Source organism: Triturus cristatus, chromosome 3_1 (assembly GCF_964204655.1).
Source record: "Triturus cristatus chromosome 3_1, aTriCri1.1, whole genome shotgun sequence".
NCBI lineage: Eukaryota > Metazoa > Chordata > Amphibia > Caudata > Salamandridae > Triturus > Triturus cristatus.
This window is the reverse complement of record NC_140583.1, coordinates 42137679-42162584: the sequence shown is the minus strand read 5'-3', so window position 1 is coordinate 42162584 and position 24906 is coordinate 42137679. Positions and strand designations below refer to the sequence as shown.

At 46.3% G+C, this 24906-nt stretch overlaps 1 protein-coding gene across 2 annotated transcripts in view; it reads left to right on the top strand.

The window, feature by feature from the left end:
• LOC146859657 (astacin-like metalloendopeptidase) overlaps positions 1–24906 on the top strand; it is a 564873-nt gene that overhangs the window by 230505 nt on the left and 309462 nt on the right. For both annotated transcript variants that reach the window (XR_014979326.1, XM_085646717.1), the window contains exons 4-5: positions 3771–3911; positions 4296–4413. Coding sequence is in view for 1 of the 2 variants with exons in the window: in XM_085646717.1 (XP_085502843.1) it covers positions 3771–3911; positions 4296–4413 (259 nt within the window). In the remaining variant the exon portion in view is untranslated. The remainder of the gene's footprint in view (positions 1–3770; positions 3912–4295; positions 4414–24906) is intronic.

Sequence of the window (24906 nt, the reverse complement as noted above, 5' to 3'; positions counted from 1 at the left end):
TCAATATGGTCCTCTGCGTGGTGGCCGTGTGAACTGGGTCTCACCCCGATCCCTAAACCAAAAGTAAAAAATCTGGGCATCCTTTTTGATGCACAGTTATCTTTTGAGAGCCAGTACCAGGCCACGGCTGGCACTTGTTTTGGAGTGTTAAAGTTGCTAAGGAATATTCGAGGACTTCTACCAGACTCAGCAAAAAAGACAGTAATGCAAGCTCTTCTGCTGTCCTGGCTCGATTATTGTAATGTACTCTATCTGGGGGTCTCTAAGGGCAGGTTGGAAATGCTTTAGAGAGTACAAAATCTAGAAGCCCAGATACTATTAAAAATTCCAAAACGGCTTGCCATTAGCCCGGATCTTGCTGAACTACATTGGATCCCCTTTAAGCACAGAGACCCTTTTAAAGCACTCTGTTTGATGCATAGGATACTGAATCAGAGGGGTCCAAGTTATTTGTATCCACTGATTCAAGTCTATACCCCTCCAAACATCTTAGGTCTTGTGAAGGGGCCTTAGCCGTAATCCCTAGAGTGCACAGAATGCATAGGGTGCAGATCTTTTGGACTTTTGACAGCCAAACTCTGGAACTCAATGCCATAGGATCTGAAACTCGAACCCTCAGAAGCGAAAATCTCAAGACCTGGATTTTCATGCAAAGTAAGTAGATCTGTCTGGTCCCTCAGACAACCCGATACTACCTGACTACGGATATGGTACTTCTTCTCTACCATGGGGACACTCCTTGGAGTAGAGTAACCAGGTGCGCTTTAAATCAATTAACATAACATAAAATTGCCTCAAAGAACCCTGCCACACAGGAAAATTGTATTCTGGGGACCTTGGATAAGGTCAAAATCAGTAGATGTGAATTGAGATTCTTATGGTCTCTCAAATCTCGGTCTACATGTTTCAGCCATATTGGTATATGCCACTATGGTTCAAATGGCTTTCTTTAGGACCAACAGATCCCTACAACAGTGAAATAATAATGCACTCATGTACACATGCGTACTAATTAGCTGTGCTCTTTTAACTATTTGCTTGAAACTTACAAACTTCATTACATCAACACAGGGACTTGCCCTTTGTATTCATCTATAATGATCAGGGTAGAAGGACATCATTACACATATAATAAGGCTTTACAAAGGTAGTCATATCCAGAAATTGCATCGGTAATAACTGAACTCCAATCATGCAGTCTACTATCATGTGACTCCAATGGGATAGGACAGCTTTCCTGTGAATTTTGCATTTATCCTTAGCGGTGTAGTACACGCATATCATGCAATCACACTCTAAATAGCTGGGTCTGTTGGCCTACTTTAAGCTTTATTGTTCATAGCATAATAGATACTTAGAGGCAGGCGGGGTCTGTACTCAAACACATTTGCTTAAAATTGTAAACGTCTCTCTCGAAGACCTCAATTTCAATTTCAAAGGACCCCATTCACCCCAAAAAAAGTACTTTGTCATGGCCACGCACCAGCTAGAGACCTGGTTGGTGTCCTCTAAGTCCTGCATGTTAACTGCAACATTCAGCTTTGGGTTTTTAAAGCCATTTGACCCATATTGGCATTTACCAATTTGGCTGAAACATGAAGACCGAGATGTGGAAGACCATAAGAATCGCAATTCACATCAACTGTTTTTAACCTTAGATAAGGTCCCCAGAACATTTGTTCCTGTGTGTCAGTGTTCCTTGAGGAAATTTTACTGATCTTGATCCCTAAAAGACAACCTGTTCCGCTGTAATCCAGGCGTTGTAGCATACCCAGATGCACTAGGCGTCTCGGTGGGATCCCTCCGATGAAGCATGCCGTAAGTTGATGCTAGTGGGTGAGGGTTCTTCTAAAAACCTTTTAGGAGTCCCGGGTGCAGAGATTAGGGTTATTTGGTACATAGATAGTGAGCTCTCTCTTATTGATTGGTTTATAAAGATAGGGAGGGAGAGAAAGCCTTAATTTCTTCTCACTCTTTTTGTGATATTGTTTTTAAACAATGTTTAAATCAGTCTTTAAGTAAATAAAAAACATAATGGTAAAATATTCTTCATAATATGTAGGCTAAAAGATATATTTTTAATACACCTTATACTTAAAACACAATATTTTCCTCCACATTCTCACAGAGGTAAGTTATCCTTTTATCGACGACAAGCTGATATGCAGATAGTAATCTTTAATGATATTATTCATGGGATTTTAGAATCTTTCCATTATCTTCACGAGATAAATAGCAAATATGCTGTTTAATTACTGTAGTGTATCATTCGTCACAAACTACTTAGAAACAGGATTTGGATTCCCCTGCCCCTTTATACCATTCTGTGCAGTGAATACTATTTTGAAATGTATTTTCATTGTTAAGAGTGCATACACAGAAAATCATCAAAACAATATCTTGTCAGGGAAATCAGAGCTTGCCCAAGGATATGTACCTGCCACTACTATGAAACAATGTTGGCGAATGCAAATTTTAACAGTTTAAACGCATTTACAACTACAGTTCTATTCGATCCTGGTACCTCAGCTCGGCCAGTGGCTGCCTTCTCTGAACAGAGAAACTTACTAGATCCCAGTTCACTCCTTACTTTGCCATCCTTTACCCGTGAAGCCAAGACAACTTTGGGTATCAATTATTAAGTCATGTGGTGGCCATTTGAAAGTGCCAGCCGTGTCTCTTAGCTGCTGACTGATTATCCTGTTCACTCATTAAGGGGCATATTAACAACGGCCAGCGATAATTATCGCGGGCCGTGCTTAGCGATAATAATATTTTCACAGGCTATCTCTAGAATTTATCGCCCTGGTAGCACGTTATTAACAACGCGTTTCTCCAGGGCGAAAAAAATTCCAGAGATAGCGAGGTTATCGCCCTTTTGCAGGGAACATCGCTGGTTTTCCAGCGACGTTCCCTGCAAAACGGCGATAACCTTGCTGATACGACCCACAGGGTCGTATCAGCATAATCCCCCCCCCTATGTTAGGGATGGCTAAGTCAGGATTTTAGCAGACGTTAGGTTTTGGCGAAAACGGCCGTTTTCGCCAAAATCTAACGTATGCTAAAATCATGTGGGCTACCTTGTAAATATTGCGATGTAAACATCAGCGATATTTGCAAGGTAGTCCATCCGGGGAACGCCCAGTAATGCCCACCTTGCATCTCATTGGAGATGCAAAGGGAGGCGTTGAGAAAAAGGGTGCTAACATGCGATTATGCATGTTAGCACCCTCTTGTAAATAGGGTGATAGTTTTATCTTCGCCTTTTTGGCTTTGTAAGCCAAAAAAGCGGAGATAAAGCCCTTGTAAATATGCCCCTAAGCTTTAAAGTTCCAATGGGAGCAAGCAGGGGCAACTCATGATTTGGACCAAGTTGTTGTAAATAAACACAGAGACGGGATCTCATTTTGGCCACGTCCCGCCTGGAAAGCAGAGCTGTGGACTGATTTACACAGAGATATATTTTGGGCTAAATTGTCCTTTAAATGGAGATTCTTGGAGCAAAAGACAGGTATCTCTGCTTTCACCGTTTCCAATGAATATTGTCATAATTAGCGTGACTCTGTAGCCATTTGATCCATACAAGATTACTAAGTGTATCTGAGGAACCTGGCCACTCTTGAGCAATTTACCTTCCACTGCCTTCTTTTTAACAGGAATTGTCAATGTTTTTTAGTTTCCTTATTGGACCTTTAACAAGCATACCTTACCTTCTAACTGCTATCTAAATCCTAACGTAAACTGTTTCCTCTCTCCTTTTCTCTCTCCAGGTGCACGGAAACCGATAGATTCTGGAGATATTGCGGTAGAGGTAACCCGCAGTGCCCTGGGATGCCCAGACAAAAGGTGCTTCTGGCCCAAGACTGCTAATGGGATCGTCCTCGTGCCGTATACCCTGAGCCCAGCCTTCAGTATGGGAGCCATTCTTTCTTTCCTTCATTATCTGAGCGATAGCTTCAATCAGGCTGTGAATGTTGTGTGCTTTCTCTTATTTCTCTAGCACTTTCAGACTGTATGTGCGTATCTATACGGTAATTGCAAGGTATGAACCTAGCCAAAGAGAGTAGAGCACTGTACAAGGCCAAAGGCTAACATACAGCAAACAAGTGATATGAGAGATCATTTGGGGACCCTTACTGCATGTTGAAGTAGCTTTCTTTAAAGAGAAGCTTCTTCACCCCTTTCTCAAACTGCAGCAGGGTTGAGGTGGTCCTGATGGAGACGGGGATGCTGTACACAGATGGAAATGGCCTGTTGCCTAACGGAACATTTGTGTCTTTTTGTCTTTGGTGCAGATACGGATGAGCAGGCAGTGATTGCTTCCGCCATTCAGGAGTTCGCCACCTTGACCTGCATTCGATTTGTGCAGCGCTCCGTGCAGACAGATTACGTTAATATTCTGTCTGTAGATGGGTATGTTTCAGACACATAATATAATCTCAGACTGCTCCATTCTTATCCTATACTTTATATGTTCAGGTGGTTTGGATAATTTATTTCATTCCTAGAGCTAAGGAAGGATTCAATATTTACTCAATAGTTTGTTATAACTTGGATAACAAGAACAGAAGAGACCAAACAGATATTATAAAACGTTCAAAGGACTGGGCAAATTGCAATAAACTATTAGGCCTGGGCGGTAAATTCCGTTCCGCTCGCGGAATTTGCGAAATCTGGCCAATTTCGCGTTCCGCGGAGAACGCAAAATTGCAAAACATTCCGCGGCTTCGCAGAATTTTTTGCTTGTTCGCGCTTTCAAAATGCATGTTCGTGGAGTATTTCTCCCCGAGCATGCAAACAGCGTTTGCGAACAGGAAAAAAGCATCGCGAACAAGCAATTCCGCGTGTTGGTGAAATTTTTGCGGGCTCGCGGATATTTTTTACCGTTTCGCGGAGCTTTGCGGAGCGCGACTACGCAAATTCCGCCCACCCCTATAAATTATATCTCAGTGGCTTACTCTTTGTATTACACGCTACATTACTCATGATCTTTATCAAAAGATTTCAAGCAACATAATGGCCGACTGGTGAGGAGCTCACCAAGAGAGCTCCGCAGGCTTGGGATCTGATCTCGGTATATCCCTTTTAGCCCCAGCGACAACTGTTCAACAAAGAAAGGAAAGGAAACAACATCAACGGCAACATCACCACATACTTTCATTAACTTAAGCCCTAGTTCTCACCTTATCACGGGCAGGGCTGAAGGAGCTGCAGCAACGCCGAACTGGAAAGCAGGAGACATCCACAATAGCAATTCCGCTGCTAAACTCCGAACAGTGTTGTCTCCTCCACTGGACCGAACGTGTCTGTGTGTCGGGCGACGATAAGTAAGGAGACACCAGCTGGGCTGAAAGGATCTCTCCATGCCTGTGGAAAAGAACTGACTGCATGGTACGCTTGCAAAAGATCCCAGCTCGTGAGCCACGACCGAGCCCAGCATTAGTTCCCTTGCTGGTGTGCTGCCGCGATCCCCTCTGCCGCGAGACCGCGATCAAGAAAAAGATCGACGACCTCCCTGGACACTAGTCCTCCCCACATTCGGCTGAATGACCAGGATTGCTGAGGGTGGCCTGACGTCCTCCTGGGAAGTGGGAGGGTTCGGGATCACCCCACTTGTGGAAGAGGGCTCTGGACAAACAAGGGCATGCTCGAAGACCTCCCAGACAGCAGGAGGCGCCGGATTCACCAGACTTGGTGAGCGCACCGGTCGGTCCGATCTAACGAAGACCTCCCAGGAAGTGGGAGGCTCCGGCTATCCAAGACATATGGAGCGTGCCAAAGACGAGCACAAGGGAGCAGAACCCTTCAAAGGTATGGCGCCTCCCCTGCAAGCAGCACTAAGGTATTTAAAAACAGAGGCAGACGCACGTCCACACACCTTCTAACTCTAACTTGAACTCTGCAAGATATCATTTATGACCCCTGATGCAGATAGGTCTCAGCACCTGGCATGGTTGCAGACCGGTCTGCAGTCAATATACAGATTAAACTAGACTCGGGCAACCTCTAGTATTGACGCCAGTCATCTGTGCACACTGAGGAAGCCCATCGGAGCTTCATGGGACCTTTGGACTCTTGGAGCTGTTTATTACAGATTAACTGACACACAGTGGGAGCCCATTTTGTCTATCTCCTCCACGTTTTTAGTGAAGTCAAGTTATACAAAATGGCAGCTATAGTTGTTACTGGGGAAGAAGGACTAACCACTGCCCGGTTTTAGTTTTGAAAGAGACAGAGGACTTCACAATAAATCACCCCACTGAAAACAAAGAAGGGACCACTCACCACAATGCATTTAAAAAAAAATAGGACTGCACCCCGATAGGACCAATTAATAGAGAGTGGAAGAGGACTTCCTCTCCGGAATAATGCTTTGTAGTAAACAGGGTGGCCATCTTAGACTGACTCACTCACTCAGAATGGTCTTGGTTCCCAGACAACACAGTCAGCACTCTCGATTCCACACTCAATTAACTCACAGGTGAGAGCTTTCAGTTTTTAGTTTCTGCATCTTTCTCCCTTATGACCTAGTCCAACCTCAACCTCCTAGTGCACCCTACCTCACTTACTCCCCTGACCCGCTCTACCCCTCTTACAAGCTCTAACCGCACAATGGAGCTCACTGGTCTACACACTTATTCAATCAAATACCCCCCCAACCTCACAAAAAAACAGCTAAAAGCTTTAAACACAATTTTTAGAAATCTCACCCCGAAACCCCGATCTCAGACCACTACTTCTCAACCAACAAAGGACATATAACTAATGACCTCATCTTTTATACCAAAAGAAGAGCCCAATGTAGGACAGCCTTTATTGCCCTATTCTCGATCGCCTCCACTAGGAAAACAGCGCATAGCCTCACGATATCTATCATCCCGTCCCCATTCTACAATGCTGCAGCAACAATCACCATTTACCACAATGGGATCATCCTTATGCAAGCATCAGACCGTACCCTAAACCTACTGGATAACATTTTTCCTATCAAGAAGGAAAAAGTTGTTAAACCCTATCCTACCTCCCTAATATCCCAACTCACCTCCCAACACCATGCCGGATTCCCCTTTAGGTCATTTTCCTTGGGTGTCCCTTCTGGCATATACACCCACCCAAGACCTATATGTCACCCCTGAAGAGGATACGCATCCTCCCAAGTCCCGCTCTTCCCCAAACACCACCAATATTCCTGCTGTTCCATTCACACCCCACACACTTATCCCTCTCATCCCACCATCCCACCCGCCCCCTCTCTCCTCACCAACCCTCCCTTTGTCCCACTCATACCCCACATCCATACCTCCTCACACCCGCCAGATAACACACATCTCCCCAACTCCTTCTCTGCTCCTAGCACCACCAATACTCAAACTGTTCCATTCTCACCCCTCACCCTTTCCTCCTATCATCCCACCCTCACACCTGCCCATTCTCCCCTCACACCTGCCCATTCTCCCCTCACCTCAAATCCCCCTGTCCCATATATACCCCACATCCATACCTCCTCACAGCCTGGCGATACACCCCCCTCTCTTTTGATAACCAAACAAGTGATGCTCCCCTAATCTACATACATGACTCAAGCACCCTTCCCTTAACCACAGTCCATACATCAAATCTCTTACCTCCAACACCAGACCCTAGACTCGATGAGATATTATTATCTCTAAAACAAGTCAAAGAGGACCTCCAAACTCTACATGACCTGATTCTACAGCAATCCAAGTTCACGCCCTCCATACTCACCCATCAGATATATGCAAGCTCCCTGAACCACAAGCCCCCAAGATGGAGAACAGTACCCTACCCCAATGCCTCATCCCGTCCGGTCCGGAAGAAAAACTCGCTATCAGCTAAAGACTTAACCTCCCAACTCAGCTCCTATGAGGTACCGGGTCTCCCCTTTAATACTGCACACTCAGACAACTTGCACAAATTTGCCCTAATCCAATCCATTACCTCCAATTCCCATAGAGTTGCAAGACACATTTCTAGAGGTGTAGTGGAAAACAACCTCATGCGTGTCCCCTATCTTACACAAACCCACCACAACTCCCAGCAAAACTCAGCTAAAATGTATACTTCTAAATTGCAGGTCTGCCTCAAGTCATGCAGCCAATATAGCTGACCTCATACTCACCAATGAACTTGACCTAATTTTGACCGAAACATGGCTAAATGAAACAGCTACGCCCATCCTTGACATACTAGTACCCCCACACTATGACATCTCAAGACTTGATAGAACTGATAGGCCAGGAGGTGGTATTGCTTGCATACATCAGAGCAATCTTTCTGTGATCCACTCCCACTCACCAGTATTATCTTCCTGTGAATACCTTTGCTTAGACATCAGTAGTAATAATAAACCAATATGTTCAATATACACATTTTACCATCCACCAGAGAATAACCTCACCTTCATTGAGCACCTCATGGATATTCTAGCTACAAATGACGGACAACAAAATACTCAAATATTCCTTGTTGACTTCAATCTCCACTGGGATGAACTCGACGACCCAGGAGTCAATAGCCTAAAAGCTTTCCTATCCGACCTTAACCTCACCCAAATCTGTGATAGCCCCACACACGATAAAGGCTCCACCCTCGACCTACTAATCTCCAAAGATAACTCTACTCAGATTGAATCGATCCTCCCCTGTGACTGGTCTGATCACCACATAATCACATTCCACATCAATGAATCAGTTAAATTACTCTCTACCCAACTCACAAGAACGAAAATTTGGAAGAGGAATCTAAAAAATGTTGGTTCCGACTTACTCACAACATCTAGTCCTAACATCCTGCTTCCCCCTGAAGGTTTATCCGATGTACAAGGTCTAACTAACCATTACTTCCTCTCCATGAACTCGTTACTAGACAAACTACAATTGAAAAGAGTTGCCACTAAAGACTCAAAACCCTGGTATGATGGTAGGCTAAATGAAGACATGCGATCCTTAAGATTAATGGAACGACGTTGGAGATCAGCACCATCCACTGACCACCTCAAGCTACTAAGGAGCAAGAGAAACTCCTACTACAGAGAGAGCAGACGATCAAAAGCAGACTTCTTCAGTAAGCAATTAGACCATGTCAAGAACTGTCCCAAAAAGCGATTCGAACTTATCAAATCACAATCAAAGGGTGCAACCCATCGCCCTCCAAAGTCCTCCTAAACGACCTAATGTCCCATTCTGTCTCGCACTTGGACAATTCATTGCCCCCTATAGGAGCTCCACTTATGCGTCCTGCAAAGTTCGACCTCAAAAACAACGCATCATGGTCCTCCTTCTACACTTACAGTGAAAAAACTATATTAAAAACTCTCACAGCCCTTAATCCTTTCAGTCACTGCACAGACCCTCTACCTGCAAACTACATAAAAGACTTCATTCCACTGTTAGTGCGTCTATGGACTAAAATTATAAACACATCTCTCCTTCAAGGAACCATCCCAGAAATCCTTAAAGCAGGAGAGGTAGGCCCTATCTTAAAGAAGCCAGCTGCGGACCCATCGGATTTAAATATCGATCGCCAAATATCCAACATCCCAGCGTTGGCCAAACTCTTGGAAAAATGCGTTCACACGCTGCTTAGCAAACACATAAATCATTACAACCTGCTCAACTAATTCCAATCTTGCTTCCGGGCAGGTCACAGCACTGAATCAGCCATGACCCACATAATAGATGACGCACTAAAAATCCTGGACCAAAACGAAACATGTCTACTAATCCTGCTTGACCTATCCTCAGCCTTTGACACCGTCAAACATGACAATCTAATCAATCTCCTGAAATGCAGTATGGGCTTATCTAGATCTGTTCTAAATTGATTCTCCTCCTTCCTCCAAAAGAGATCCCAAAGATTCAAGGTTAACCAATCCCTATCCAAGCCTGTCCCAGTCACCCAGGAAGTACCAAAGGGATCCTCCCTTTCACCTACACTGTTCAACCCGTTCATGGAACCAATAACAGTACTTCTCAACTCCTCGAATATCCATTATCACATGTACGCAGATGACACACAACTCTATATAAAAATCCACTTGCTTGAGGACATCAAATCTCTCAATTCAATGCTTCTAAAAATGCAGACATGGCTAGCAGAAAACCATTTGAAATTAAACACCCTCAAAACTGAATTCCTTCTAATAGCTCCCCCCAACCAATCCACCACCATCCTCAATTGGATAAACCACCTAACAGTACTCAAAGGTCAACCTCTCATTATGGACTCTGCGAAATTGCTGGGAGTGACCCTGAACAAAAATCTAAACATGCAGAAACACATCAGCGCCTCTACAAAAGGAGCACATTTTCAGATGACCACCTTGGGAAGACTGAAACCCTTCCTGCCAGCTAATGACTTCAAACAGGCAGTTCAAGCTTTAGTGATCCCTAGAGTTGAATATGGGAGTGTCACTCTCTGCAGCCTGCCCAGATCGACAACGGCCCCCCTAAGAGCCTCAATCAACGCAGCTGCCAGACTCATCACAGGCTCCAAAAGAAACAGTCAAATCTTCCATGACCTTCGAGCCCTCAACTGGCTATCTTTCGAAGCTAGAATTCATCTGAAAATCACCTGTATGACACAAAAGGCTCTACATCATAAAACTCTGAGTTATCTAGCTCAGAAACTGGTGCTCTCTTGTGGGAATAGATCCACCAGGAGCTTCAATAATCTTCTACTGAAACCTCACCGATTTGTCAAAAAGAAAACTTACAACCGGTCCTTCTCAGGAATGGCTCCCAGGATTTGGAATGCTTTGCCCCCAGAAATAAGAAAGAATCCTTTTACTGCATTCTTCAAAAAAGAAGTGAAAGCTATTCTCATGGCTAATTATACCTGAACTATCTTTATTTACCTGTAATATATTTACGAGTTGGTATCAGTTAACTGTTTGTTATGATATGCACCTACATTTTTCTAAGCTTGTTTTGTTTTACTCACTACCCTGTAAATAGCTCTGAAACCCGTAAGGGTCTTCTTCGTGCTATACAAAACTTTCCAAAGAAAATAAAATAAAGCAGATTCAATCTACAAACAGACATTGGGAACGCGCATATTCACAGTCACGCTCACACTTCAAAACCTCCATGAAACCTCCATGAAACCAAGCAAAAATCCTGCTATATTACACAATTCTATATAGCCCTACCTTAAACATGACTATGTCAGCCAAAAATGTACTTCTCTCAAAAATGCTTTTTAAATTGTCCTCCCTAGATTCCCTTTGCCAAGAATGCATGTTACAACTATGCACTCGTGATATTAAACAATTGTATCAATGATCTTGCCAAAGAAAAAAGTGTGTGTTAGAAATGGGGGTCTCTAATTGGCAATGGTCTGCACGTTGTCCAAGTAGAGACACTTCCTTCTAGTCAGGATAAGGGAGTTAGACTCCTAAATTAACCCCTGCTTACCCCCTTGGTAGCTTGGCACAAGCAGTCAGGCTTATCTTAGAGGCAGTGTGTAAAGCATTTGCACATAATCACAGTAACACAGTGAAAGCACTACAAAAGGACACCACCCCAGTTTGGAAAAATATTCAATATTTAGGTTGAGCATTCGAGACCTCTTGTATATACTTTAAATATATACTTTAGTATATACTTATATGTGTATGTACTTTGTGGGCTCTGGTGATCAGCCCTAGGACTTATCTGCTTTCGCTTAGGGACTTTTTTTTCTGTTCAACTGCCTCAATTTAACTGTCTTGATAGAAAACGACCAGCAGAAGTCAGTAAAATACCAGAATCACTTTAGCATTCTCTAGATTCCAGTCCAAAGAAATTGTCTTCCACAAGCACCTGTGGACAATAATATCTTTTTCAAATCTTGTATTTTCAGTGATCTGACCACCGAAGGCGCTGCTTTCATATTAAAAACAGAGCTTTGGACTATACCATTTCCCGCTGAATGGCAATATTTCTCTCCATGTATTCCCATACCTGGCATGTCACGCAGTTTGATGCTTACTTTCCCTCCGTGTTAAAGAACAGTAGATGTTTCAGCACCCAGGCTAATCTGCTGCACAGCTAAATACATATAAGGTCCCAAAGGCGAAACCCATTGCATTGCAAATGCTTGTTTTATATACTTAAGACAAGACCCAAAATGATAAAAAAATCCACAATACAGTACTTATAAATCTTCAGTCATCACAATGGACTTGAAATACAGTTCCTTGAAGTCGCTAGCTCTGTCTGAGGCTATCACGATGTCGTGAACAACAAATCCAAACAGTTCTGGCTGACCGCGGCGTCGTGGGCCAGCTACGGTGTTGGGAACACCCACAAAACAGTACCTTTAGAAATGCAGGTCATCGGCGACCTCTCGTTGAGCTCCATAAGCACGGCATCCACAGGCGTCGGTTCCGGAGGTCAGTGCAGGAGTCGTCGGGCCCTTGAAGTCACACGCGTTGCGGATCGAACTCCTCGCCTTTGAAGTCAGGAGCGTTGGCTTCGGCAGGCGTCGGGTGCTGCAGTGCGAAGTCGCGGTGCAGGCACCAGCTCGGTGAGACCAGGGCTGTGGAGAGAAGTGATGCAGTGCTTATTGCAGTGCTGGTAGATCATGGTGCAGGCAGCGTTGTCGTCGTTGCTGTTGCGCTGTCATCGGCTGACGAACTGGAGTCGATGGCGCCGGTGTCGGTAGGCCAAGGCTGCGGTGCGGGATAAGGATGGTGCGTTGTGGAGCTTATTAGTGGTGCCCTTGAACCACGATGCAAGCAGCGGTGCCAATGTCGGCATGGAGCGTCAGGGATACCCGTGCAACAGCGTGAAGCAAGGCGGTGCGGAGTGCGGTGCCCACAGGTTGCTTCGCAAGCAGTGGCTCGGTGGCAGAGTCTGGTGGCGTTGTCGGTGAGACCAGGGTTGCGGTGTGGCATTGCGGCAGTGCCCTCTGCGGTGCCTTAAGGAAACATAGTCAGTAGCGGCGTCGTAGACGGCATCGGGATGTTTTTTTTCTGTTGCAGCACAAAACACACAGTCCTCAGTGCTCTGGGCAGAAGAACTTGAAGTCTTTGCTATTCCTGAGACTTCTTGAACAGGAGGCAAGCTCTACCTCAAGCCCTTGGAGAAACTCACATAAAGAAATTGCTGAAAGTTCAGTCCAGTCCTTTCACTGCCAAAGACAGAAGCAGCCACTGCAGACCAACACAGCAAAGCACACAGCAAAGTGGTAGTCTCTCCTCACAGCTTCTCCAGCTCTTCTTCTAGGCAGTCTTCTTTGTTCCAAAAGAGTTCTAAAATTCTGGGTTTGGGCCCCACTTTTTATAGATAAAAACCCTTTGTTCTCTTGGGGCAGAGTGTCTGTGCTTAGTCCAAACTAGTTTGGTCCTCTCTGGCCCAGCTTCCCAGCAGGAGGTGGACACAGCATTACAAAAGGGGGTGGTGATGGACCGAGCGTCAGAGCCAATCAAACACTCACACCCAGTCAACAGATCAGGGTTTGATCCATCACCGTTCTTTAGCCCACTCTGCCACCCCAGTTCAGACATGGCCATATGCAAATCAGTCTGACCCTGTGCCTCATGGGAGCAGTCCAGCCCGAACTGCCAAGCCATGCCTTCCCTGGACCGGAAACAAGCTTCCTAGGACCGGTTTCTGGCATTTCAGCCGTCTTCAGCCAGGCTTGCTTGAATCCAGTGGCAAAGTGAGCAAGGGACTCACGTCTGAGCATACCCTGCCAACTTATGGCGAACAAAGCGGTACAAAAGGGGGTGGTGATGGACGGAGCGTCAGAACCAATCAAACACTCACACCCAGTCAACAGATCTGGGTTTGATCCATCACCGTTCTTTAGCCTACTCTGCCACCCCAGTTCAGACATGGCCATATGCAAATCAGTCTGACCCTGTGCCTCATGGGAACAGTCCAGCCCGAACTGCCAAGCCGTGCCTTCCCTGGACCGGAAACAAGCTTCCTAGGACCGGTTTCTGGCATTTCAGCCGTCTTCAGCCAGGCTTGCTTGAATCCAGTGGCAAAGTGAGCAAGGGACTCACGTCTGAGCATACCCTGCCAACTTATGGCGAACAAAGCGGTACAAAAGGGGGTGGTGATGGACGGAGCGTCAGAACCAATCAAACACTCACACCCAGTCAACAGATCTGGGTTTGATCCATCACCGTTCTTTAGCCCACTCTGCCACCCCAGTTCAGACATGGCCATTTGCAAATCAGTCTGACCCTGTGCCTCATGGGAACAGTCCAGCCCGAATTGCCAAGCCATGCCTTCCCTGGACCGGAAACAAGCTTCCTAGGACCGGTTTCTGGCATTTCAGCCGTCTTCAGCCAGGCTTGCTTGAATCCAGTGGCAAAGTGAGCAAGGGACTCACGTCTGAGCATACCCTGCCAACTTATGGCGAACTAAGCGATACAAATGGGGGGGGGGTGATGGACGGAGCGTCAGAACCAATCAAACACTCACACCCAGTCAACAGATCTGGGTTTGATCCATCACCATTTTTTAGCCCACTCTGCCACCCCAGTTCAGACATGGCCATATGCAAATCAGTCTGACCCTGTGCCTCATGGGAACAGTCCAGCCCAAACTGCCAAGCCATGCCTTCCCTGGACCGGAAACAAGCTTCCTAGGACTGGTTTCTGGCATTTCAGCCGTCTTCAGCCAGGCTTGCTTGAATCCAGTGGCAAAGTGAGCAAGGGACTCACGTCTGAGCATACCCTGCCAACTTATGGCGAACAAAGCGGTACAAAAGGGGGTGGTGATGGACGGAGCGTCAGAACCAATCAAACACTCACACCCAGTCAACAACTCTGGGTTTGATCCATCACCGTTCTTTAGCCCACTCTGCCACCCCAGTTCAGACATGGCCATATGCAAATCAGTCTGACCCTGTGCCTCATGGGAGCAGTCCAGCCCGAACTGCCAAGCCATGACTTCCCTGGACCGGAAACAAGCTTCCTAGGACCGGTTTCTGGCATTTCAGCCGTCTTCAGCCAGGCTTGCTTGAATCCAGTGGCAAAGTAAGCAAGGGACTCACGTCTGAGCATACCCTGCCAACTTATGGCGAACAAAGCGGTACAAAAGGGGGTGGTGATGGACGGAGCGTCAGAACTAATCAAACACTCACACCCAGTCAACAGATCTGGGTTTGATCCATCACCGTTCTTTAGCCCACTCTGCCACCCCAGTTCAGACATGGCCATAGGCAAATCAGTCTGACCCTGTGCCTCATGGGAACAGTCCAGCCTGAACTGCCAAGCCATGCCTTCCCTGGACCAGAAACAAGCTTCCTAGGACCGGTTTCTGGCATTTCAGCCGTCTTCAGCCAGGCTTGCTTGAATCCAGTGGCAAAGTGAGCAAGGGACTCACGTCTGAGCATACCCTGCCAACTTATGGTGAACAAAGCGGTACAAAAGGGGGTGGTGATGGACGGAGCGTCAGAACCAATCAAACACTCACACCCAGTCAACAGATCTGGGTTTGATCCATCACCGTTCTTTAGCCCACTCTGCCACCCCAGTTCAGACATGGCCATATGCAAATCAGTCTGACCCTGTGCCTCATGGGAACAGTCCAGCCCGAACTGCCAAGCCATGCCTTCCCTGGACCGGAAACAAGCTTCCTAGGACCGGTTTCTGGCATTTCAGCCGTCTTCAGCCAGGCTTGCTTGAATCCAGTGGCAAAGTGAGCAAGGGACTCACGTCTGAGCATACCTTGCCAACTTATGGCGAACAAAGCGGTACAAAAGGGGGTGGTGATGGACGGAGCGTCAGAACCAATCAAACACTCACACCCAGTCAACAGATCTGGGTTTGATCCATCCCCGTTCTTTAGCCCACTCTGCCACCCCAGTTCAGACATGGCCATATGCAAATCAGTCTGACCCTGTGCCTCATGGGAACAGTCCAGCCCGAACTGCCAAGCCATGCCTTCCCTGGACCGGAAACAAGCTTCCTAGGACCGGTTTCTGGCATTTCAGCCGTCTTCAGCCAGGCTTGCTTGAATCCAGTGGCAAAGTGAGCAAGGGACTCACGTCTGAGCATACCCTGCCAACTTATGGCGAACAAAGCGGTACAAATGGGGGGTGGTGATGGACGGAGCGTCAGAACCAATCAAACACTCACACCCAGTCAACAGATCTGGGTTTGATCCATCACCGTTCTTTAGCCCACTCTGCCACCCCAGTTCAGACATGGCCATATGCAAATCAGTCTGACCCTGTGCCTCATGGGAACAGTCCAGCCCCAACTGCCAAGCCATGCCTTCCCTGGACCGGAAACAAGCTTCCTAGGACCGGTTTCTGGCATTTCAGCCGTCTTCAGCCAGGCTTGCTTGAATCCAGTGGCAAAGTGAGCAAGGGACTCACGTCTGAGCATACCCTGCCAACTTATGGCGAACAAAGCGGTACAAAAGGGGGTGGTGATGGACGGAGCGTCAGAACCAATCAAACACTCACACCCAGTCAACAGATCTGGGTTTGATCCATCACCGTTCTTTAGCCCACTCTGCCACCCCAGTTCAGACATGGCCATATGCAAATCAGTCTGACCCTGTGCCTCATGGGAGCAGTCCAGCCTGAACTGCCAAGCCATGCCTTCTCTGGACCGGAAACAAGCTTCCTAGGACCGGTTTCTGGCATTTCAGCCGTCTTCAGCCAGGCTTGCTTGAATCCAGTGGCAAAGTGAGCAAGGGACTCACGTCTGAGCATAAGCCAACTTATGGCGAACAAAGCGGTACAAAAGGGGGTGGTGATGGACGGAGCGTCAGAACCAATCAAACACTCACACCCAGTCAACAGATCTGGGTTTGATCCATCACCGTTCTTTAGCCCACTCTGCCACCCCAGTTCAGACATGGCCATATGCAAATTAGTCTGACCCTGTGCCTCATGGAAACAGTCCAGCCCGAACTGCCAAGCCATGCCTTCCCTGGACCGGAAAGAAGCTTCCTAGGACCGGTTTCTGGCATTTCAGCCGTCTTCAGCCAGGCTTGCTTGAATCCAGTGGCAAAGTGAGCAAGGGACTCACGTCTGAGCATACCCTGCCAACTTATGGCGAACAAAGCGGTACAAAAGGGGGTGGTGATGGACGGAGCGTCAGAACCAATCAAACACTCACACCCAGTCAACAGATCTGGGTTTGATCCATCACCGTTCTTTAGCCCACTCTGCCACCCCAGTTCAGACATGGCCATATGCAAATCAGTCTGACCCTGTGCCTCATGGGAACAGTCCAGCCCGAACTGCCAACCCATGCCTTCCCTGGACCCGAAACAAGCTTCCTAGGACCGGTTTCTGGCATTTCAGCCGTCTTCAGCCAGGCTTGCTTGAATCCAGTGGCAAAGTGAGCAAGGGACTCACGTCTGAGCATACCCTGCCAACTTATGGCGAACAAAGCAGTGGAGACAGCATTGCCAAAGGCAGACAGGGCCTATTCAGGTGCAAGGGAAATCTCTTCCCACCACTCTAAATGCGACCGGGCCTATTCAGGTGCTAGTGAAAACTCCTCCCACTACTCTAAATGCAGCCCAGGTCTATTCAGACCACCCCTGACTTATCCAGACTCTCTGGAGCCACTGCACATCCCCAGCCCCTGTCACTCCAAAGCCAGACAGTCATTACACATCCTAGCAGAGGCACACTGGATGGCCAAGCAAGAAAATACCTACTTTCTAAAAGTAGTATTTTCAAACACAGAATGTAAAAATCATACTCACTAAAAGATGCATTTTAACATTCTGAGTTCAGGCATACTAAAATTTATTTTCTTACCTTGTTCCCAGGGTTAGTAATGTTCATAAGATGTTATAAGTAAACTCCATGTTCTATCCTATGGGAACAGATAGCCTTGCAATAGTGAAAAACAAAATTGGCTGTATTTCACTATCAGGACATACCACACACATCAGGGCATGTTCTACCTTTCACATACACTGCACCCTGCCCACAGGGGTACCTTGGGCCTACCTTAGGGGTGACGCACATTGAAGAAAAGGGAAGGTTAGGGTCTGGCAAGTGGGTGCATTTGCCAAGTCGACATGGCAGTTACAAACTGCATGCAGACTTTGCAGTGGCAGATCTGAGTTACCTTTTCAGGGCTACTCATGTGGATGGCACAAATAGTGCTGCAGGAGCACTAGTAGCATTTGATTTACAGGCCCTGGCACACTCAGTGCACTTTACGAGGGGCTAACTAGTAAATCGAATATGCCAATCATGGAAATACCAATCCATAACACGATTTACACAGAGATCATATGCACTTTAGTACTGATCAGTAGTGGTAAAGTGCCCAGAGTCCTAAAACCAACTACAGCAGGTCAGGACAAGCATTTGCAATGCAATAGGTCTCGCATTTACGCGACTTTAAGCTATTGGCATTGTAAATGACAATGTGTTTTATTTATTTTTCAAAAACGAAAATATAAAAAACAGGCATTGTCATTTGCAATGCTGCCAATAGCTCAAGCTCGCATAAATGCGAGACCTGTTGCATTGCAAATTCTTGAACTAAAATTGACTGAGAATTGACAAAAATTATTCCAACACTTTTTTCCCCAAACCACTTCAACATTCACATAACTGTTTTCAATGAAAGTATTCCGGCCCAGTTGTCATTTTAAATACTTCATAGCAGAGATTGGGGGTGGGGGGGTACAAACAGCTGTCTGGTTTACTTTGGAGAGACAGCCAGTATCCCATGACTGAGGTCAGTCCCCTAACATGTTCGAGTCTCAACATCGGCTCAACATTCTGTGATTCTGGGCTAATCACTTAATCTCCCTGTGCCTACATAAAAATAAATGTAACCGGTGCTCATGTTGGCGCTCCAGCTTGGGGTCAAGTTCACGCTACATAAAATTGCAACAACAAAAAAAAAAAGATACAAATATTTGCTCATGGCTCTCTAAAAACTAAAATGCCAGCGGTAGAGGGAACGAATGGAAAATCATATACAATTTTGCCAACATCACTCACCAGATTTATTGCTAGTGGTTCTGTAATGCCGAGTAGGCCTCGATCTGCCGATAGACCCAACAACAATCTAGGAGTAACAGGCGGCCTATGTCAGAAGTTTTAATGCAAAAAGTGGCAGCAAGACAAGCCCTAGAAAAAAAGCAACAGCATTCCAAGGGAAGATAGTTTGTGCGGGAAGGGTCGAGTTCACGCTATATAAAATTGCAACAACAAAAAAATAAGTTAAAATAGTTTGCACATGGCTCTCTAAAAACTGAAATGCCAGCGGTAGAGGGAACGAATGGAAAATCATATACAATTTTGCCAACATCACTCACCAGATTTATTGCTAGTTAGTCCCGTAATGCCGAGTAGGCCTCGATCTGCCGATAGACCCAACAGCAATCCAGGAGTAACATGCGGCCTATGTCAGAAGTTAACGCAAATAGTGGCAGCAAGACAAGACCTAGAAAAAAAGCAACAGCACTCCCAAGGGAAGATAGTTTGTGCGGGAATTGCCGAAAGAATGCAGTCCTGCCTATTAAATAGGTAGCAGGGGAAGATTTATGTATGTATGCAAACACTGTGAGTTACCTACCACACCTTCTATTTCCTTTGGACAGTACACCTGTTTGAAGAGGAAGTTCGAAAAAGTGAAAGACGCACACGGCTTTGTTAAATGTGGACAAATACAGATACATTACTAGACAGCTATTGCTTAAGAGGCAAACAAGAGTTATTAACAGACACGCAATCCCCAAAATAACAAGCCAAAACAAATAAAGCAATACCTTGCAAGATGCCGGTGTTCTCTGGCGCAACTTCCGGCTACACGTCTGTGACATTGAGATAGGAACACGGACGTGCTGGAACTATGAAAGCGGTCAGCAGTTGCCCGCCCGGACACACTACCAAGTAGGGACGCCCGAGCCTCAGCCCTCGGTGCATTACAGCAGAAGAAAAGAACTATGCATGCAAGCTCAAACGCGGCATGCCACCAAAGGAAACCGCCACAGACGCTGTCCGCGAGGAAAAGGAAAATAAAAGTGAAAGCATGCACGTCGCACATTTGCCTGAAACGCTGCGAGCGAAAGACGCCGTGGCCGTGCACATCTCCTGTCCGAGCAGGCACCGCGAGCAGGAGACAGGGAGGTAACAAAACATGCCTCCCTGCCAATGAAAAGCTCGCATTTTTGCCCAGCGCCAATCAGAAGCATGGGTGGAGCTTCCACCCTCGCTTCGCAAGCTAAAGAGACGACAATAGATCTCGCCAGGAGCAAGCAGCGCATGCGCTGCGCCACTAGGCGAGACCTAAAAAAATAGGAGGAAAAAGCAAAAGGTTTAGGGATAACCCTGCAAAAGGGCCATTTCTAACAGTGTGTGTGTGATTTCTGAATACTTTTTGGCTTTTGAGCTCCAGTTTTATCTGGCCACCCCAGTAGGTTATTTTGTTCAGGAGAGAGATTCAGAGAATAATCTTTGTCTTTTCAGTGACAACTTATGTTCAACAGTCATCAACTAATGCTTCAGCCCTGTTTAAGATAATTATAATTTATTGGGAGAAAATTATTTTTTTGCAGTGTTTTTAGGTCTCGCCTGACCCAGCGCATGCGCTGGTCTGGCGAGACTTTTTGTGAGGGCTTCAAAAAATGCACATTCTCTTTAAAAGCACAGCATGTTGGCGACTGGTTAATCGATTAGACCTACGTAGCGCTTTAGATCTCAAAGCGCTATCTTGGGTGCAGCAGTTACAACTCATGAAATATGGGGTGCAACTCACAAGGAGGGGGCAGGTTTGAGTGCACATTGGCTGCAATCGACCTCTTAAGATGATGGGCTGTGTGTATCCATTATCAGCACTCAGTCTTCGCTAAGTGATCTGGTTTGTTTTGTTGTTGTGTTAATGCGTTGCTGCGCTTGTTTGACTTACAATGTGCTTTCTCTTTCCACAAACTGGATGTTTGTGTTCCTTTATTTTGAGATGCTTTTAGTATTACTGTCACACACACAACCACACACACAACCACATACACAACCACAACCACACGCACAACCACACAACCACACACACACACAACCACAACCACCACCACACATACAACCACACACACACACAACCACACACATACACACAACCACACACACAAACCCACACCCACAACCACACACACACAACCACACCCACAACCACACAACAACCACACACACAACCACACCCACACACAACCACACCCACAACCACACACACGTACAACCACACACAACCACACACACGTATAACCACACACAACCACACACACACAACCACACACACAACCACACACACACAGCCACACACACAACCACACACACACAACCACACAAACAACCACACACATGCAACCACACCCACAACCACACACAACCACAACACCCAACCACACCCACAACCACACACACACACACAACCACACACACAACCACAGCCACACACAACCACAACCACACACACACACAACCACACACACAACCACAACCACACAACTTCAACTACACACACACACAACCACACACAGACAACCACACACACACACAACCAACCACACACACAACCACATACACACAATCACACACAACCACAACCTACCACACACACACACACAACCACACACACAAATAACCACAACCACACACACACAACCACACACACACCCAACCGTACACACACACTTGTACCCACAACCACCCCCACACCCACATCCGCATCCACACACACAACCACACACGCAACCACACACATACAATCACACACACACACTGTCAGACCCAGCTCCGCAGGATTCAGTCGCAGTAGAAATGAGAGGTCCACCTCCTGATCTTTCCAGCACCCAGATAGAGGATACGCACCGGGTGCTCGAATGATCGGGTGAGGGAAAGGGAAAAGGAAGGGACAGCGTGGGAAAAGAACCTGCAACAAGAAATGTAAAACGTTAATACCACAAAACAGCCTACTCTCAGTAAGATCTTTCTAGGGGTTTTTGCTGCGTACCTAAATCTGGCTACTGCGGAGGACACTTCATGACATGGCGAAACACCTGTTCTGCACACCCGGTATGATGCTAAAAGAAGGGAAGAGAAGCAGAAGCGTTATATACTACCACCGCTTTCATGCGAATCTCCACACTCATACATACCCCACAGATAGCATTCTCTATCCGATAGTGATATCTACAGCCAAATCCTAGGTTCCAACTCCCATGGTGCATATACCAGAGATCAAGGTTCCCCTCCCCTTGATGCAGAGCCAAAGCGCTAGAAACCCTTAGTTCTCCTCCGAGGTTATTCACCTCTCACAACAAGTACCTTCCAGGATGAACGGCAGCGGTGAATGTTCAGCACCAGAAACGATAGTCGTTCAACATACAAAAGGAAAAAAAATGAAGCCGTTCAAATAGCGGTTAATCCTCACCGCCTTTAGGTCTTGCCAATAACTTAGTATGTGATAATCCACTTCCATACGGCAATACGTGGTTATAGTCACCACTGTATTCCGCTGGATTTCAATGAGTGTTTTGTATCTCTCAAAATACCCACACACGGTAATACGCGGTCACAAAGCCGCTGTACTCCGCTGTGGAGCTTAGTGTCAAGGTCCCAAAGCTCACGCCCACGGAAGTACGCGGCAACCTACCGCCGTACTCCGCTGCACCTTCTCCAAGTAAATTCACGCAACGACACCACCAAAAGCGCACTGTGGCCCCCCCGAAGGAATGGTAATACGCGGCTTTGCCTACCGTCGTATTCCGCTCCACAAATGTCCCCCAAACAAGGGCTCCCTTCGGTGCTCACGGGATCCGTGGGGATTCCTCCGGTCTTCAGGACTATGGGGTTTTGAACTCCGATAACGCTGGAGTAGTTCCGCGATGCTGTCTTCTTCCGCTCTCCAAGCAGAGAGAGCGAAGACGTCCAGAACACAGAATAATGCGCGGCTTCCTGAGCGCCGCCGGCCCCTAAATCCGCTTCCTCCACCAAGCCTTCTGGGAAATGTAGTTCTTATCGGCATGGTAGGCGCGGCACGCTCGAAACCCTGACACACACAACCACACCCACAACCACACCCACACACACACAACCACAAACACAACCACACACACACACAACCAGACACAAAACCACACACACACACACACACACACACGCACACACACACAACCACACACACACACACAACCACACACACAACCACACACACAGCCACACACACACAACCACACACACACACAACCACACACACAACCACACACACAACTACACCAAGCATTGGCATAGCCAATAGGTCTCACCTTTGGGACCTTATAAGTGTTTAGCCACGCAACAGTTGATGTGGTTGTACCAAGGATATTGTGCTGCATAACTAAATACTTAGAAGGTCCCAAAAGCAAGACCTATTGGCTATGCCAATGCTTGTCTGAATGTTATTGCTAGTTTTACATAGTGGGGCACCATGTATGTGATCCAACCCCTAACACATGTAACATTGGCTAATCCCTGATCGGCATCATTAACTTTCCTCTAGAGCCATATTATATGGTGTAGAAACTACACTAAAGGCTTAGAAAGTTAAATGTCACCTGTAGACTGCCGCACTTATTGTGCCGTCCACTGATGTAACAAGGAAAACATTACTTCAGTCCTACCAATGTAGTTGATAATTGCAGTTTAAAACCTACAATTCAACCTGTCAAAATAACCCATTTGACAGGGGAAAAATCTTCTTTTTAAATATTATTAACTAATAAAACTAGAGTACAGATTGAAATATTAATTCTGATTTCTCAGGTATGGGACAAGTTAGAGAAATAGTCCAAACATTATTTTAATATTCATTAAAAATCCAACTCAATGGTGAATTTAGACCGTATTACATATTTACAAAAAAAGTTACTTTTAGAAAGTTGCCTTTTCCCTGCCTGAAGCTCTTTGATGCTAATCTGCATTAGCCTGACAACAGCAGCCCTGCCATTGCATGACCTTAATTACGTGTGAGAACTACTCCCAGAGCAGGCCAACGATTAGGCCTGTTGATATGGTGGGATGGATGTGGGGCAGGTATTCCATATCAGCTCAGGAAGGACAGCGTGGGAGGTTCCAGGAACTTCATTAACTTTGAAATTGAAGCCTGCCCATTCATAGTTTAGTGTAAGTGGAGAGTTGAGGAAGGGGAAGTCTTTGTTCTTTAAGCCTAGAATAGCCAGCTCAGAGAAACTAAGATCTCGTCACAAAGCCAATTTGTGAACGGGACAAACCGGGACAAACCTGCTTGATGTACCTAACCAGCGTTCCATCGTGATCCGCCTGACATTGCATCAATCAATTAATCAGTCACTTGTAAAGCGCACTACATACCTGCGAGGGTCTCAAGGCGCTGGGAGAGGGGGGGCGCTACTGATCGAACAGCCTAGGACCTGGTCACCTGCGAATAGTCCTGAGAGAATGGAACTGATGTACAGTCCTTCCATAGGAAACAGACAGACAACTGAAGGCCATCAGACAGGGTTTTTGGGCTAACTAGAAAGCATATAGATCTTCTTTAGCTAATCTTATGTACAATAAGATATCTATTTCAGTTTAACTTATTGCAAAGACAGTGGTAATTCTCACTTTTAATGTAGGTATTGATGTAGACTCTATTGAAAGTGCCACATTTTACTAATGTAGCAATTTGAACAGTTCCGTTTTAAGAAGTCTTGTGTCGCATCCGTAGTTTGTGTAAGCAAAGGTCCAGAGTATGCCTTAGCTTAGGCCCCTTAGCTCCCATTGGCTGATTCACCCTCCCATGCTATTGCTGTTTGAAAGTCAGATGTGGAGTAGTTAAGTGACAAATACCAGGTGGCTTGCACCAGCTAAGATAAATGCATTCCCTAGTTGTACCCGTTTGTTTTAAACTTCGAAGTATGTAGAAGCCCAATGCTATAATTTGTTCCTGGAAATTTTATG